At 37.7% G+C, this 14,120-nt stretch overlaps 1 protein-coding gene across 2 annotated transcripts in view; it reads right to left on the reverse strand.

Annotated features, from left to right (window-relative positions):
• Positions 1 to 14,120, reverse strand: part of lpcat3 (lysophosphatidylcholine acyltransferase 3) — a 32,052-nt gene that overhangs the window by 2,772 nt on the left and 15,160 nt on the right. Inside the window, exons 4-13 of one of the 2 annotated variants that reach the window (XR_001812921.3) lie at positions 12,267 to 12,360; positions 12,046 to 12,083; positions 10,738 to 10,916; positions 10,180 to 10,288; positions 8,614 to 8,700; positions 6,894 to 7,060; positions 5,452 to 5,599; positions 4,920 to 5,075; positions 3,374 to 3,503; positions 621 to 669 (exon numbers count right to left, since the gene is read on the reverse strand). Coding sequence is in view for 1 of the 2 variants with exons in the window: in XM_017470208.3 (XP_017325697.1) it covers positions 3,384 to 3,503; positions 4,920 to 5,075; positions 5,452 to 5,599; positions 6,894 to 7,060; positions 8,614 to 8,700; positions 10,180 to 10,288; positions 10,738 to 10,916; positions 12,046 to 12,083; positions 12,267 to 12,360 (1,098 nt within the window). In the remaining variant the exon portion in view is untranslated. The remainder of the gene's footprint in view (positions 1 to 620; positions 670 to 3,373; positions 3,504 to 4,919; positions 5,076 to 5,451; positions 5,600 to 6,893; positions 7,061 to 8,613; positions 8,701 to 10,179; positions 10,289 to 10,737; positions 10,917 to 12,045; positions 12,084 to 12,266; positions 12,361 to 14,120) is intronic. The other variant, XM_017470208.3, reaches the window with a different exon arrangement.

A 14,120-nucleotide genomic window follows, 5' to 3' on the forward strand; every position in this document is an offset into this window, starting at 1 on the left:
TGCAGAATGATGCCATCAAAATTGTTGCTCCGTATTGGTGGTTAGCGAGAGACTGTACATTTTGTATTTGTACATCTTCTAAATGCAAATTTTGTCATCGTTTTGGAGCATGATGACAAAATTTGGAGCAAAGCATATAGGTATGAATAAGATAACCGTAAGGCTGACATATTCATACTAAAATCCTCAAAACTTCACCTTGGATTTCATGGGGACTTTAAAATTTGGAATAGCAACAGGAATAGTTTGCCATTTCTGCAATTACTGAAGCTTGATGGGTTATACATAAGTTTTTTTTGTGAAAATGTACAATGTCATAAAGTGAAGTAGAACTCTAAGGGACTAGAATCTTCACAGTGAACAGTTTGTGTGCATTATACCGTAGATTAAACATGCAGCTAATTTTGTTCAAAGATTTCAAAACAACGTCTCTTATGAGTCTGAAGTGAAACCAGTTAATAGTTGACTGATGATATAATCCTTGCCAAAACATGGCACTCGTTTCATGTGGTTCCAAGATTGCAAGAGTGTAGATGACCTCTTTTTCCTTAAGCGTCCTCACTTCATTGCTGCCATACCAACACCTAGCAATGTTTACAGAGTCCTTTTACTATTCTCACATTTATTATTGAAGTACAATGCGGTTGCTCACTGGATTCTTCTTCAGATCTGAAATGCATGTAAGAAGATTTATCTCAGATGTCAGTATTCATCCATTTAATCTCAGACGTGTTTGTATGATGTTTAGTCGGGGCATGGGTTTAATCTAATCCAAATGAAAGGCATATCTAAGTGAAACAAGTAAGTTAATATAATTCTATGTGAAACCGTCATCCTCATTACCTTTATCAAAAATAGTACTCAGAATGATCATCATCATCATCATCATCATCATCATCATAGTCTGTTGCAGTTTGATTACATTTTGCGTTCTCCTTTGAGGTCAGATTTGAGGCTACCACGAACGCTTACATCAACATTTCTGCTAAATCTTCATCAAACTTTCTCTTATTTCCTCCTGGATACCCTACCACCTGTACTGCTTACTAAAGGCTTTCCGTACAACTGTGTTTTAGGGCCACTAGGTTAGGATTTGAAGAATAAAGTGCTAGTATTAAGCTGTCAGTATGAGAATGTGATGGATGAGACATGGGTGAGAAGACGGAAGCAGTTCGCTACATACTCGAAAGATCATCTCAGCTAAGAACACCCTGCCATTGACCTGCGTTTCCTCTTTTGTGTAACATCACATAAGAATAGTATAATAATATAATGTCACCAAGTCTTCCACAGTCCTCAGGCTGACACGTGATGACAAGCTGCAATTTTCTTTTTGAACATACGCCTACAAAGCTGACCTTTTTCTTATAGTACAGGGTTTTCGGTTTTTATTCTCAAAAACTATATTTTTTATTCCGTGAGATAACTAAAAACAATGAAGCACAACTGAAGTAGTACCTATGGCAAGGTGGATGTGACCACCGAAGATGTATGGGTAGGTCTAAGGTTTTCCTTTTAGAGGTGGCTAAAACTACAAAGAACTTGGACCTGGTAGACCTAGCTACACTATAATGCCAAAAGTATGTGGAGGAGTATTGAACATCCCGTTCCCAAATCATGGGAATTAATACGGATTTGTTCCCGCTGTTATATAATAACCACCACTCCACTGGGAAGGCTTTCCACTAGAGTTTGGAGTGTGGCTGTTGTGATTTGCCACACTCACAAGATTTGCCACAACAGCACAAGAGTTTGAGCACTGATGTCGGGTGAGGAGGCCTGGTGTGCAGCAGTCATTCAAGTTCATCTCAAAGGTGTTCAGTGGGGTTGAGGTCAGGGTTCTGTGCAGGAGGACACTCGAGTTCTTCTATTACCACCTTGGCAAACCATGTCTCTATGGACGCCGCTTTGTACACGAGGGCATTGTCCTGCTAAAACCAGTTTGGACCCATTGGTTCCAGTGAATGGAATTTAATGTTACAGCATACAAAGAGATTCGACACAACTGTGTGCTTCCAACTTTGTGGCAACAGTTTGGGAAAAAACCCCACATATGGCTGTGAGGGTCAAATGTCTCCATACTTTTAGCCATATAGTATACCTCTGTACTGATGATAAAGCTAAATAAATAAATAAACAAACAAACAAATAAATAAATAAATATACTTTTTTTCAGTTCTCCTGTCTGAAATTTTAAATAATTATCAAATACCCATTCATTCATATGTCAGCAACCGCTTCTTCCTGGTCAGGGTCATGGTGTAGCTGAAGCTCATCTCAGTAACACTGGGCACAAGGTGGGAGAATTCAGCCTGGATGGGTTGTTACCCAGATGAGGATGGGTTCCCTTCTGAGTCTGGTTCCTTTCAAGATTTCTTCCTCATGTCATCTTAGGAAGTTTTTCCCTTGTCACCATCGCCACTGGCTTGCTCAACTGGGATTAATCCACACACTTAAAATCTGTATCCTGTGTTTATATATTTCTGTAAAGCTGCTTTGAGACAATGACTGTTGTAAAAAGCGCTATACAAATAAAATTGAATTGAATGGAATGGGTTGCTTCATAGCAAGGCACTATGCACACACACACACAAGGATGCATACATTCTCACACTTAGGGGCAATTTATCTAAGCCAATCTGCCTACCTACATGGTTTTTGACAATGGGAGAACTCCACACAGACAATAATCTGAGCTCAGGATCAAACCCCAGGCAGCGACTGCACCACCGTGCTCAAAGCTCATTTTAGAAGCTTAAGGAAACTATGTGTTTGCTGCATAAAACCGTATTGTAAGGTTGTTCTGTCTAAATATTCCAGTACATTTCAGTGAGTTTCAAATATGTGTACAGGGTTTGAAGGAGAGATTTTAGCATGTTTCTGGACTGCTCTTGTAACGCATCTGACCAACCTGTCAAACAGCTAATGAATAAAAACTGACTACTGCTGGCAGACAGAGTCGTTCATTCATCAAAAGAACAAGAAAAACTCGACACCAATGGCTTTGACGGGAATGCCGCCGACGCAGAGTCTAGTCTTTCTTGTTATTCGTTTCTATACCACAAATATACTTAAAATATACTTTAAACCTAAAGGTTTTAAAGCTATTAAAGAAAAAAAAACAAAAAAAAAAAAAAAACATTTGACCTTGCTGTGACCTTGACCCTGTTTGGAACAATTCCCAAATGTAATCAGTTCATCTGCTGGTTGCAGTGATGTATAATAATATATAGAAATCCTACAAAACATTCAACTAGTCATTCTTGAGATATCGAAAAAGAATCTGGGACAGACACACTATATATGCGCATAATGGAAAGGGGGGAAAAAAAATTAAAAGTGGATGAGAAGAAAATAAATATCTGAACTTTACCCATTTCTGTCTAGTCTTCCTTTCTGTCGCTCTTGGCTTTCCGAGGCACCAGTGCCTTACGAAGGAAAGGTAGGATAATGTAGGCAATGAAGAAAAAGAGATGACCACAAAAATACACAGACGAATAAACCTGAAAAATAAAATATCTTATAAAGCATCAAACAATAACAAAAATATCATTCATATATTCATATTATATATATATATATATATATATATATATATATATATATATATATATATATATATATATATATATATATATATATATAAATAAAGAGAGAGAGAGAGAGAGAGAGAGAGAGAGACACTAAAATCTGCAGAATATATAGGGCAACTATTATACAGTATATCGTTAATACTGCAGAGAGTAAATAACTTGGATAATAGGAAATATTACTTGTATGTGAACCTCTTCAATTCCTGGGTTATTATTTAGTTATTCACCTTTAAACAAAGTACTCTGCAACTATTGTGAATTATATAGTAACTACAGTGAAACTAATAGGAAATGTGTGTAGCTATGAGAGTGAGATCATGGATGATGGAAGTGTAAATTACAAATAAATAAATAAATAAAAACAGAAACTCTGTAAGGGTGATAAGACAGTGTTAAACAAATTTTTCACTTCAACGGTTTCATCAAAGGACACAACCCTATTTATACTTTTATTTTAGAGTCACTGGCAGACAAAGAAAGAATGAAAGAAAGAAAGTCATTCAGGCTCCACACCCACATTTTCTCCCCAATTTGGTTATCTGCAAATTCGCACCCATTAGCCAGCTCCATGCTCTATCACACGACAGCAACCAACCGACATTTAGAGGGGAATTAAATGTAAAAGTTGAATACTCATTTGTCTGACTTTTTTTTTTAACATTTGAGGCCATTCTGGCACATTTAGACAGTGGCTCGTGTCACACAAAGTTTTGTTTCAATTCTCAGTGTAAATTTTAAACAAAGGTAAACGGTAAATCTAAATTAAATATAAATCTAAATGATAAATGTGTAAACTCACATGTGGAACAAATGTTATCAAATTGCATATGAATGAAACATTTAAGTTCTATATTTAACATTTAGATTCAAGGTGTATATTTATATTTAGGATTGATATTAATATTTAAACATTTACATTTAGGTTTATATTTAAAATTCACACTGAAACTTAAAACGTATTTGAAATTAATCACTATGCATCGGAATGGTCTCAGATGTTCGAAAAAAATGTCACGGAGAAAAAAAAAAGTATTCAATACTGGAAAGTGTGAAGGCTAACAAATCCTTCCTCCAAGACTCACTAAGCAAACTGCTGCCCTTTCCACACGTGAGCTCACAGACACCCACGATTGGTTAGTGTTGCTCTGACTGACAGGGATGAATAATTACATTACTCCCACCCAGACAGCACGGCCAATTTTACTCTCTATATTCATCAGGATTCAAACTTGTGTGTCAATCAAGCTTTTATATAGACTTCCTGTCTATGTCATTCTGATAGATCGATATAAAACAGGCAAGGTCACTGCTTCACTGCCCACTCACCTTCAGCCACTTGTCATAAGTGAAGAGGCAGAATGCTAGTAGCGGGTAGCCCATGAAGAGCCAGTGGATGAACTGCTGTACTATGTATATAAGGGGATACAGAGGGCTGTTTGCGAAGGCCGTCAACTTCGGGCTGTCCTTCACAAGCGCCTGAGCCTAAGGGAACACAACAACGCAGCAACGTTAACACACGCCCAGCGGGAGACAGTTCCTAATCAGTGTGCATATCTGCATGAACCACAATATTCAATTAACTTGGCAGAAAAGACACCAGAAGTGTGCAGACTTTCAGACACCTGAAATGAGAGATAATTATAATAACACTTAAACTCTTATTCAGTGCCTGAATAAACACCTTCCTCTAACACTCAATTTACGAATAGCTTTTAGTGTGTTGATGAGTATAATTAAATAAAAGGTAAGACCTATTAAGATATCTTAATATCCTTCTTTATAACTAACTCTATTTGATTTGTAGCTGCAGCAGTGGGTTCAAATTACCCACTTTTCTTTTTAAAAACAGCTTGGTTACCTGCTTCTCTACGTTGACGATGATGAACTCCAAGGAGAAGCAGAGCAGGTAACCGGAGTGCAGGCCATGCCAGACAGCAAGGAAAAACAGCGTGGCAAACTGCGATGCCATCTTATTACCCAAAAATTTTAGTCTCTTAAAAATGTGCCTGCACAGCAATGTAATGAGACCAAGACAAAGATGAGAAGCCAGCAACAGAGAGACAAATATACTACAGTGGTGCTTGAAAGTTTGTGAGCCTGTTAGAATTGTCTAGATATCTGCATAAATATGACCTAAAACAACATCAGATTTTCACACAAGTCCTAAAAGTAGACAAAGAGAACCCAAATAAACAAACGGAAAAGAAAAAAAAAAAGAAGATATTTGGTCATTTATTTAGTGAGGAAAATGATCCAATATTATAGATCTGTGAGTGGCAAAAGTATGTGAACCTCTAGGATTAGCAGTTTAATTTGAAGGTGAAATTAGAGTCAGGTGTTTTCAGTCAATGGGATGACAATCCAGTGTGAGTGAGCGCCATGTTTTATTTAAAGAACAGGGATCTATCAAAGTCTGATCTTAACAATACGTGTTTGTGGAAGTGTAGCATGGCACGAACAAAGGAGATTTCTGAGGACCTCAGAAAAGGGTTGCTGATCCATCAGTCAGGAAAAGGTTACAAAACCATCTCTAGAGTTTGGACTACACCAATCCAGTCAGACAGTCTGTACATGGAAAGTATATATTTATATAGGAAATTAAAGAACACTTATCAAAATAGAAATTTTTGGTTTAAATGAGAAGTGTTATGTTCGGAGAAAGGAAAACAAAAAGCATTCCAGCATAAGAACCTTATCCTAGCTGTGAAACATGTTGGTGGTAGTATCATGGTTTGGCCCTGTTTTGCTGCATCTAGTCCTGAACAACCTGCTATCATTGATGAAACAATGACTTCTGAAGTATACCAGTGAATTCTAAAGGAAAATGTCAGGACAGCTGTCCATAAACTGAATCTCAAGAGAAAGTGGGTCATGCAGCAAGACAATGACCCCAAGGATACAAGTCATTCTACCAAAGAACGGTTAAAGAATAATAAAGTTAATGTTTTGGAATGGCCAAGTCAAAGTCCTGACCTTAATCCAAAAGAATGTTATGGAAGGACCTGAAGCAACCAGTTTATGTGAGGAAACCCACCAACATCCCAGAATTGAAGCTGTTCTGAGGAATGGGCTAAAATTCCTCCAAGTCGATGTGCAGGACTGATCAACAGTTACCAGAAATGTTTAGTTGCAGTTATTGCTGCACAAGGGGGTCACACCAGATACTGAATGCAAAGGTTAACATACTTAAGCAGAAATATAGAAAATTCTAAAGGGTTCATAAACTTTCAAGCACCACTGTATGCACACCTTTTCAATGATTATTCAAACAGTCGTTTCATTACAGGAACAGGTGTATACCTGGCCACCCATGCGTTGGTGTTAATGTTGAAGGAGTTGATGGTGCCTGTGAAAAGAGGCGTGGTCTCGTATATCCACACTCTCATATTAGCACAGGCGTCCCACTGGGGCTGCCCATCCTCATCACGGCCGCTGTAGCCGAGCCCAGAGAGGATACACACGCCCTCCTGTGTTGAAATTACAGAGGAAAGAAAGCACAGTTAAACCAGTTCCAATGGAATGCAAAACTGAACAACCCAGTTAAACATTTAGACAAGAAATGCTTTGGCAGCTTTGTTGTGGATGTTTCCTAGATCCAGCTGTTATGGCGAGGAAAGTACTAGATGATTACCTCAAATAGTACCTACAATTTATAAAGTCATATTTCGTTGACATTCAAAGAAAGTCATGCACTAAAAGTTGCAGACTATAAGACACAATTTTTGCTACTAGGTGATGTGACTTAGAATTTGACGCAAAGTATATGCTAGATTTTTTGCATTAGCCTAGATTAAATATTCTTATTTGTGTGTGCTAGCATGCTAACAGTCTAGAAGGATCACACTTAGCATGCCTAAGACACATGTAGCTATTATGCCAATTGATTGTGCTAGCTGTGATATTATTACAGTGCTAACTGGCTGAAAAGAGCACTTGTATAGAAATATTTACTTGTAAGACTGAAATATTCCCTACAACACTGTAAATTATGACTAAAGAATGTTATACAGAGGTGCTAACATGTATGCTTAGTGCCAACAGTCAAAATCCCATAGGAGAGCTAGCATAAAAAGTTAATAACTAACTCAGCAGAAGTGACTGAAAAGAGAAACTTTAAAAAAGTGAATGCAAATGTCCTGGCCTGAAGGGAAAAACAATAGGGACAGTGACTAAAATAAACAATAACAAAAGGAAGAGGTAGAGTTTTAGAGCTAGCGCAAACAAACATGCTGTACATTTTGTTGAGCTTCACTGAGGCAAATTTCTCTTTAATCCACCATAATCTATCAGTTGCTGCATATACTTTGTATTTATCAATATAGTGTGTATTGTGACAGCTAGCTATTAGCATTCTACTAGTTTGTCAGAGTTATCAGCATGCCAGCTAACCTTTAAAGTAAGAAGAATAAAGCTGCTGTTAGCTAACCTTAGCTAATGTTTTCACGCATTCTTTTATTCCTTGGTGGAAGGGGAACTAATTTACCACAAAACTACTTTTAGTAAATTTAAGAGTTTTATACTTTTCTACTTCAGAGTGAGTGAAGAATTTGTACTTTAACTTTCACCAGAGTATTTATTTAGATGAGGAATTGCACTTTTATGTCCCTGCTGAAAAACAACAACAACAAAAAAAATAGAAACCATCACAGAAATTCTAATGGTTTTCACTACAAATACCATTACAAACCGTCAGCTAACCATTAAAATGACCGTTCCTCAATGGTATCCACTCAATATAACATGCCACCAATACAAGGCAACAAATTACCAGTGGAGACCCACTGGGACCATTACAGGTTCCATTAAAAGCAATGCATTCCCATTATAACCATTACAAATTCAATGAGGGTTTCTATTGTTTGTTTGTATTTTAGCAGGGGTGAGAAGAGAATTTTGCTAACTTTAACTTAAAATGATAGCAAATCTAGCCAGCAGACAAACAAGGTGTTCCTCACAAAGAGTTTTATATAAATACTAAATACAAAAAGACAGTGTTTGTGTGTGCTCAATACAGACTTACAGTTATTAGCCAGCAGGTCACATATTTGTACAGGTTTACTTTAGCCCACAGCAGGATATACACACACCTGTACCAAAATGGCTGAGCCTGGAAAACACAGATTCAAAGTTAATTACAGTTATTAAAAATACTGTTAACAGAACAATATTTGGGGGGGGCCAAAACTGCTCACATGGTACAATGGTGCAAACAATATCCATCCATTCACAATATATGGGTATAAGGATACAGTCATTTGAAAAAATAAGTACACCCCATGGAAATTGTTGGCTTTTTGTTGGCACTATTCCATGCAGTATTATTTCAGTTACAAGATGTTTGAGGGTTTTCTTGCATGTACTGCCCGTTTCAAATCCCTCCACAACATTTCAATGGGATTCAAATCCAGGCTTTGACTAGGCCATTCCATAACCCTCAATTTCTTCTTTTTGAGCCATTCCTTGGTGGATTTGCTAGTGTGCTTAGGATGATTATCCGTTTCAACTTCAACTTTCAGAGAGATGGCCTCAAATTATCTTCAAGCACTCTTTAATATGATGCAAAATTCATAGTTGAATCAATGAATGTAAGCTGTCCAGTTCCTGAAACAGCGAAGCAACTCCAAACCACAACATTTCTACCACCGTGCTTCACGGTTGGTATGAGGTGCTTCTCCTAAAAAGCTGTCTTTGGGCTGCACCCAACCATGTCTGCAGTTACTATGGCCAAACAACTCTATCTTTGATTCGTCTGTCCAGAGCACATTATTCCAAAAGTCCTGGTCTTTGCCTATATGCTCATTGGCAGACTGTATTCTTGCAAAGGCTTTTTCATGGCACGCCTCCCATGCAGGTCAAATTTATGAAAATCTCTTTCTGATTGTAGTTGCAAGTTGCAAGACTTACTAGCAGACACTGTGATGAAATTTTGGGGTTCTTGGAGACTTCTTTTTGCATTGAATTGTCTGAATTTGCTGGGACGGCCAGTCCTGGACAAATTGGCAATTGTTTGAAATCTGCACCACTTATAGATGATTTTCCTTACAGTGGAATGATGTATTTCAAATAATTTGGAGATCTTTTTAAATGCCTTGCCAGACTCAGACATCCACAACCTATTTTCTGAAGGCCTTACAGAAATCTTTAGATCTTGGCATGATGACCCCACACACCTCAGTAACAAAGGGAACACCAGACACTAGATGCGAGAGGCGTATAAATAAGACAGGTTCCACCTACACTCCCTAAGCGGGTTCTGATCACTGGCATCCAATCTTCAGCACCTGATGCTAATTTTATGGAGGTGAAGGTGTGATAAATGTAGGAGTGTTCTTACTTTTTCCACATTCTATGTTTTTTTGTTAATTTAGATTGTGAAAATCACTACAAAATGCCAATTTTATGTGTCGTTTGATAGAGTGGATCACCTTTATTAATAGGCACTGTTTCAAAGAGGATCAAATGTATGCTTGCTCAAATACGTAAAAAAAAACACAACGATTTCCATGGGATGTACTTATTTTTTCAGTTGACTGTATGTGGCAAATAATAATAGCTATCACTGCAATTAATTTAACCATTTACTGACCTCAAATTCGTCTGTAAGGAAATAGCTGTCTGGGTAATATGGTCCAAATATCGTGAAGATAAGCAGGAAGAAAGAACCCAAACAAAAGCGCTTTAATGCAGGGACAATACTAGAAGAAAGAGAGAAAAAGAGAGGGAGAGAGACATCTTTTAGCACTGTAGTTCACTCTAAGAGTATGGACATGAAATGGATGTTTCTGGAGTACCATTTCATTACTGCTGGCTGCATGTTAAGTCACTACAAGTATCAGCCATAACATTAAAACCACCTGCCTAATATTGTGTAGGTCCACCTTGTGCTGCCAAAACAGCGCTGACCCATCGAGGCATGGACTCTAGAAGACCTCTAAAAGGTGTGCTGTGGAATCTGGCACCAAGACTTTAGTAGCAGAACCTATAAGTCCTGTAAGTTGGGGGCTCTACGGATTGGACTTGTTTGTCCAGCACATCCATATAGATGCTCAACTGGCTTGAGATTCACATCACCTGTCAGTGGTTTTAATCTTATGCCTGATCAGTGTATAATAACTGCCCTATGGACAGACAGGAGTGAGCTCACCTGTTGGGCACCTGGCCGGGACAGTCAGTCATTTCTCGGGAAACCAGACGCTTGTAGTTGCGCAGTGTGAACTGAGGTCCTACCAAGAAGCCACCGTAAAAGTACGAGAAACCAAAAACCTCCAAGAGAGACGGAGTGGTTTGAAGAGCGGCGGTCTTCTGCTCTGCGCTCAACTGAGACTAATGCACAGGACAGGAAAGATGAGGCATAAAAAGACAAGTTATGAACCTCATAACAATTCAAAACAAAACCTGGTGTTTATAGAAAAGTAAATAAAACATTTGACTATTTCAATAGCTAGATCAGAATTTCAGCTTTGTGTTAAACAACACATCATTAGAACCTTTTGTATCAGACCACCCAATTTTTAGTTGAGCAAAAGTATAGGAACAGGTAGTCGTAAAGGATTTTAAAGTAAATAACACTTAAAAGGTTCAAACAAAAAATTTGAAATTCTGATCTATCGTCTCATTCATCTTCTGTTTTTATATTTTTAAAGGGAACTGTGGTTGTTTTTTTTGCAATCGTATTATATGAAATACTAGATCGATCTGACTATATTCAAGATATTTTCACTTGCTAAGAGTAATTTTTTTGCAGTGTGTGTGGTCAGTAACCTGATTAATCCTTCTCTAAACTTCGAACTACTGATTATCTAACAACATGCTAGATACAAGAAGTTGTCCAGGCCAGGCCTCAGTCACGTTACATAACCTTAGAACAAGAACAATTCAAGCCAAATCAAATACCTTCGTACACCAGTTCATGAAAAGTCGGGTCCTAACTGCTTGTTTACGTGTAATCTAGCCCATATACAGTATATATAAATTCACAAAGTGGTTTATGTCTGTGTCTGGAGAACAGGCCCTGAAATAATAAAATAGCAAATGGTAATCCACAGTATATACATACAGGTAGGCCTGTCACAATAATTATTTTTCTACTTTTAAAATCCGTGCTAGTGCTTGCAACACATCTTAAATTCGAATGACAGTATTTGCATTCAAATGTTTTCTCGTAAAATCGACAAATATTCTGAGTTCGGATTTTAATTCGACAGCCCTAGAGCAGACGAGAGGATAGAAGCAGCGAGAACGGCTCAAATGTTGCGACATTCATTCTTATGTAAACAAACATGCATGTAAACAATACGAGCAATATTGAGGTCAGACAAACACCTTAAATATTCATTATTCGTAAATTATGCACATGCCTAACAGAAACAATGGAACAAGAGAGAGTGAAGTTATACGAACAGAATGGAGAGGGAAAACAGGTAAAACATATAGGAGGAATCTAGCAACTCACTGGTTCTTTTCCACCATCATAGTAGTCAAGTGACAAACCTACAATGAGAAAATGACAACAAATCATCTGTGATTCAGTGTTAAGAGGAAGCAAGGACGGTGCCTTTGTCAGTTTAGCTAGTACTCGGTAATGTGTTAAACGTTTGGCTTCTTGTGATAAATGATTCCAAAGCATCTAACACTGAATAAATATTAAATGCAGTGTAAAGGAAGGGAGTGTACCAATGAGTTTGAGAGCAAGGACACAGTGGGGCATGGTCCACTTGATATCATACTCTCTTGTGGCTGTGTAGTAATAACCAGTCAAGAGGTATGTCTAAGAGAGAGAGAGAGTGAGAGAGAGAGTGAGAGAGAGTGAGAGAGAGAGAGAGAACAAGTCACTTTAGTATTGTTAGTGCAACGACATTTTCAAAAGTGCACTTTGTTATTTTTGAAACGCGTTTCAAAATGTTTTTCAATATTGGCACACAATAGATCTCAATAGTTTCTTCTGTTTACAAATTTTCTGCACCCATAACTGCACTAATCAATTCTGCCTATTTTTCTTAAAGGAAGTAAATCACTAAAGGTACTTTCATACATACAGTGACTCGCAGCAACAAAGCGACCATTTTCAATGGCAACTTCTGGTGACATGAGCGACAGCGATTGTTGCCAACTAGATGTGGGTGTCCCTTAAATGTTTAAGAATTGAAATGTGTGAATGTTGTTTGGTTTCTTTTATAAAATGACTTTGCTACAAGCAGCTTATGAGTCAGAGTAAGCATATCTATACTATCTATAGATATATATTTAAGCGTATATGTGCATAATTCCTAGTGTACATATCTTCATATGCAAGTTACTGAAAATAGACTAAATGTGGGAGTGTCCAGCAACACGACAAAATTAAGAAACGTTTAACTTTATACAAATTTGGAGCGACTTGGTGCAGCGACTACCAATGGGACTGAAGACAGAGGAGCTACCATGGGAGTGAAGATGCGTGATCTGCCATGCTGCCTGCGATTCCGAATTGTTTCGTGGACTGACAGCCTGGTGATTGTGCTGTCGCTGCAGATAGATGGCCACAATGCCAGTTGCACCACAAACTGATAAACATTACTATGGCAACCAGTAGTAGGAACGCCTACAAGCAGCTTCATTGTACAGCGACTGCAGAGTTGCAGCGATAAAATCTCTGTATGTGTGAACGTAGCTTAACTCATGAGGCATGTGAAGCCTCAGCAGGGGTGTTGACGGATGTTTTCGTGGCAACTGATTCACCTCGCAGGCAGCACTGGGCTCTAAAAGTTACAAACCTTTCCTTTAACTACGTAGTGTTTTACACAACACTTCATAAGAAAAAAAAATATTGAATTTTGCATCTGTTTGACCAATTAACCATGCTACAGAGTCTGGGTTAAGCGGACAAACAGATGCAAAACTGCTGCTACCCAGGGTTCGATATTATTCAATATTGTACTGTATGTTACATTAATATTTTATATATTTTTGACTATTTTATAGTCAATCCTGACTGCTGCATAACTAGTGTGTGTTGCGTTACTTTAGAATTAAGTTCATATAGTGACAAGTACAGACTTTAGGCCTTCAAAACTACCTATGGACTTAAACTCTGCTTGGATAGTTGCTTCTGGGAGGTAGAATTGGCTGCTATAGTTGTATGATATTAACTCTGATAATGAGCTGTATTAAGGCTGACAACATTTCACCCTTAAATTCATGTTTGGGGAAGTAAAATTGACTTTGATTAACACAACTGCATGGTTTCATTATAACTGGTTCTTTTTCTAATTCATCTTAAAAAAACAAAAACAAACAAAAAAAAAAAACATCTGTTGGCTTAAAACACCCAGGTCATTTCAATATTTTTCATTTTCATATGTATCGAAATTCTTCTTAGAATTTAACTTAAATAGTACTTGCTTTTAACCTTAACTCTGTGTTTAGTTGTGGTGCTGTCTGTGTCACTGTTGGAGTGTTTGTGTGTGTTTCTGCAACTTTGTTCTTCCTAAACTGTTACTTTATTTTTGGTCAGTCCAACAGAACTTAAGTCCCTGACTACGCTTTTAG

Source organism: Ictalurus punctatus, chromosome 1, assembly GCF_001660625.3.
Source record: "Ictalurus punctatus breed USDA103 chromosome 1, Coco_2.0, whole genome shotgun sequence".
Taxonomy (NCBI): Eukaryota; Metazoa; Chordata; class Actinopteri; order Siluriformes; family Ictaluridae; genus Ictalurus; species Ictalurus punctatus.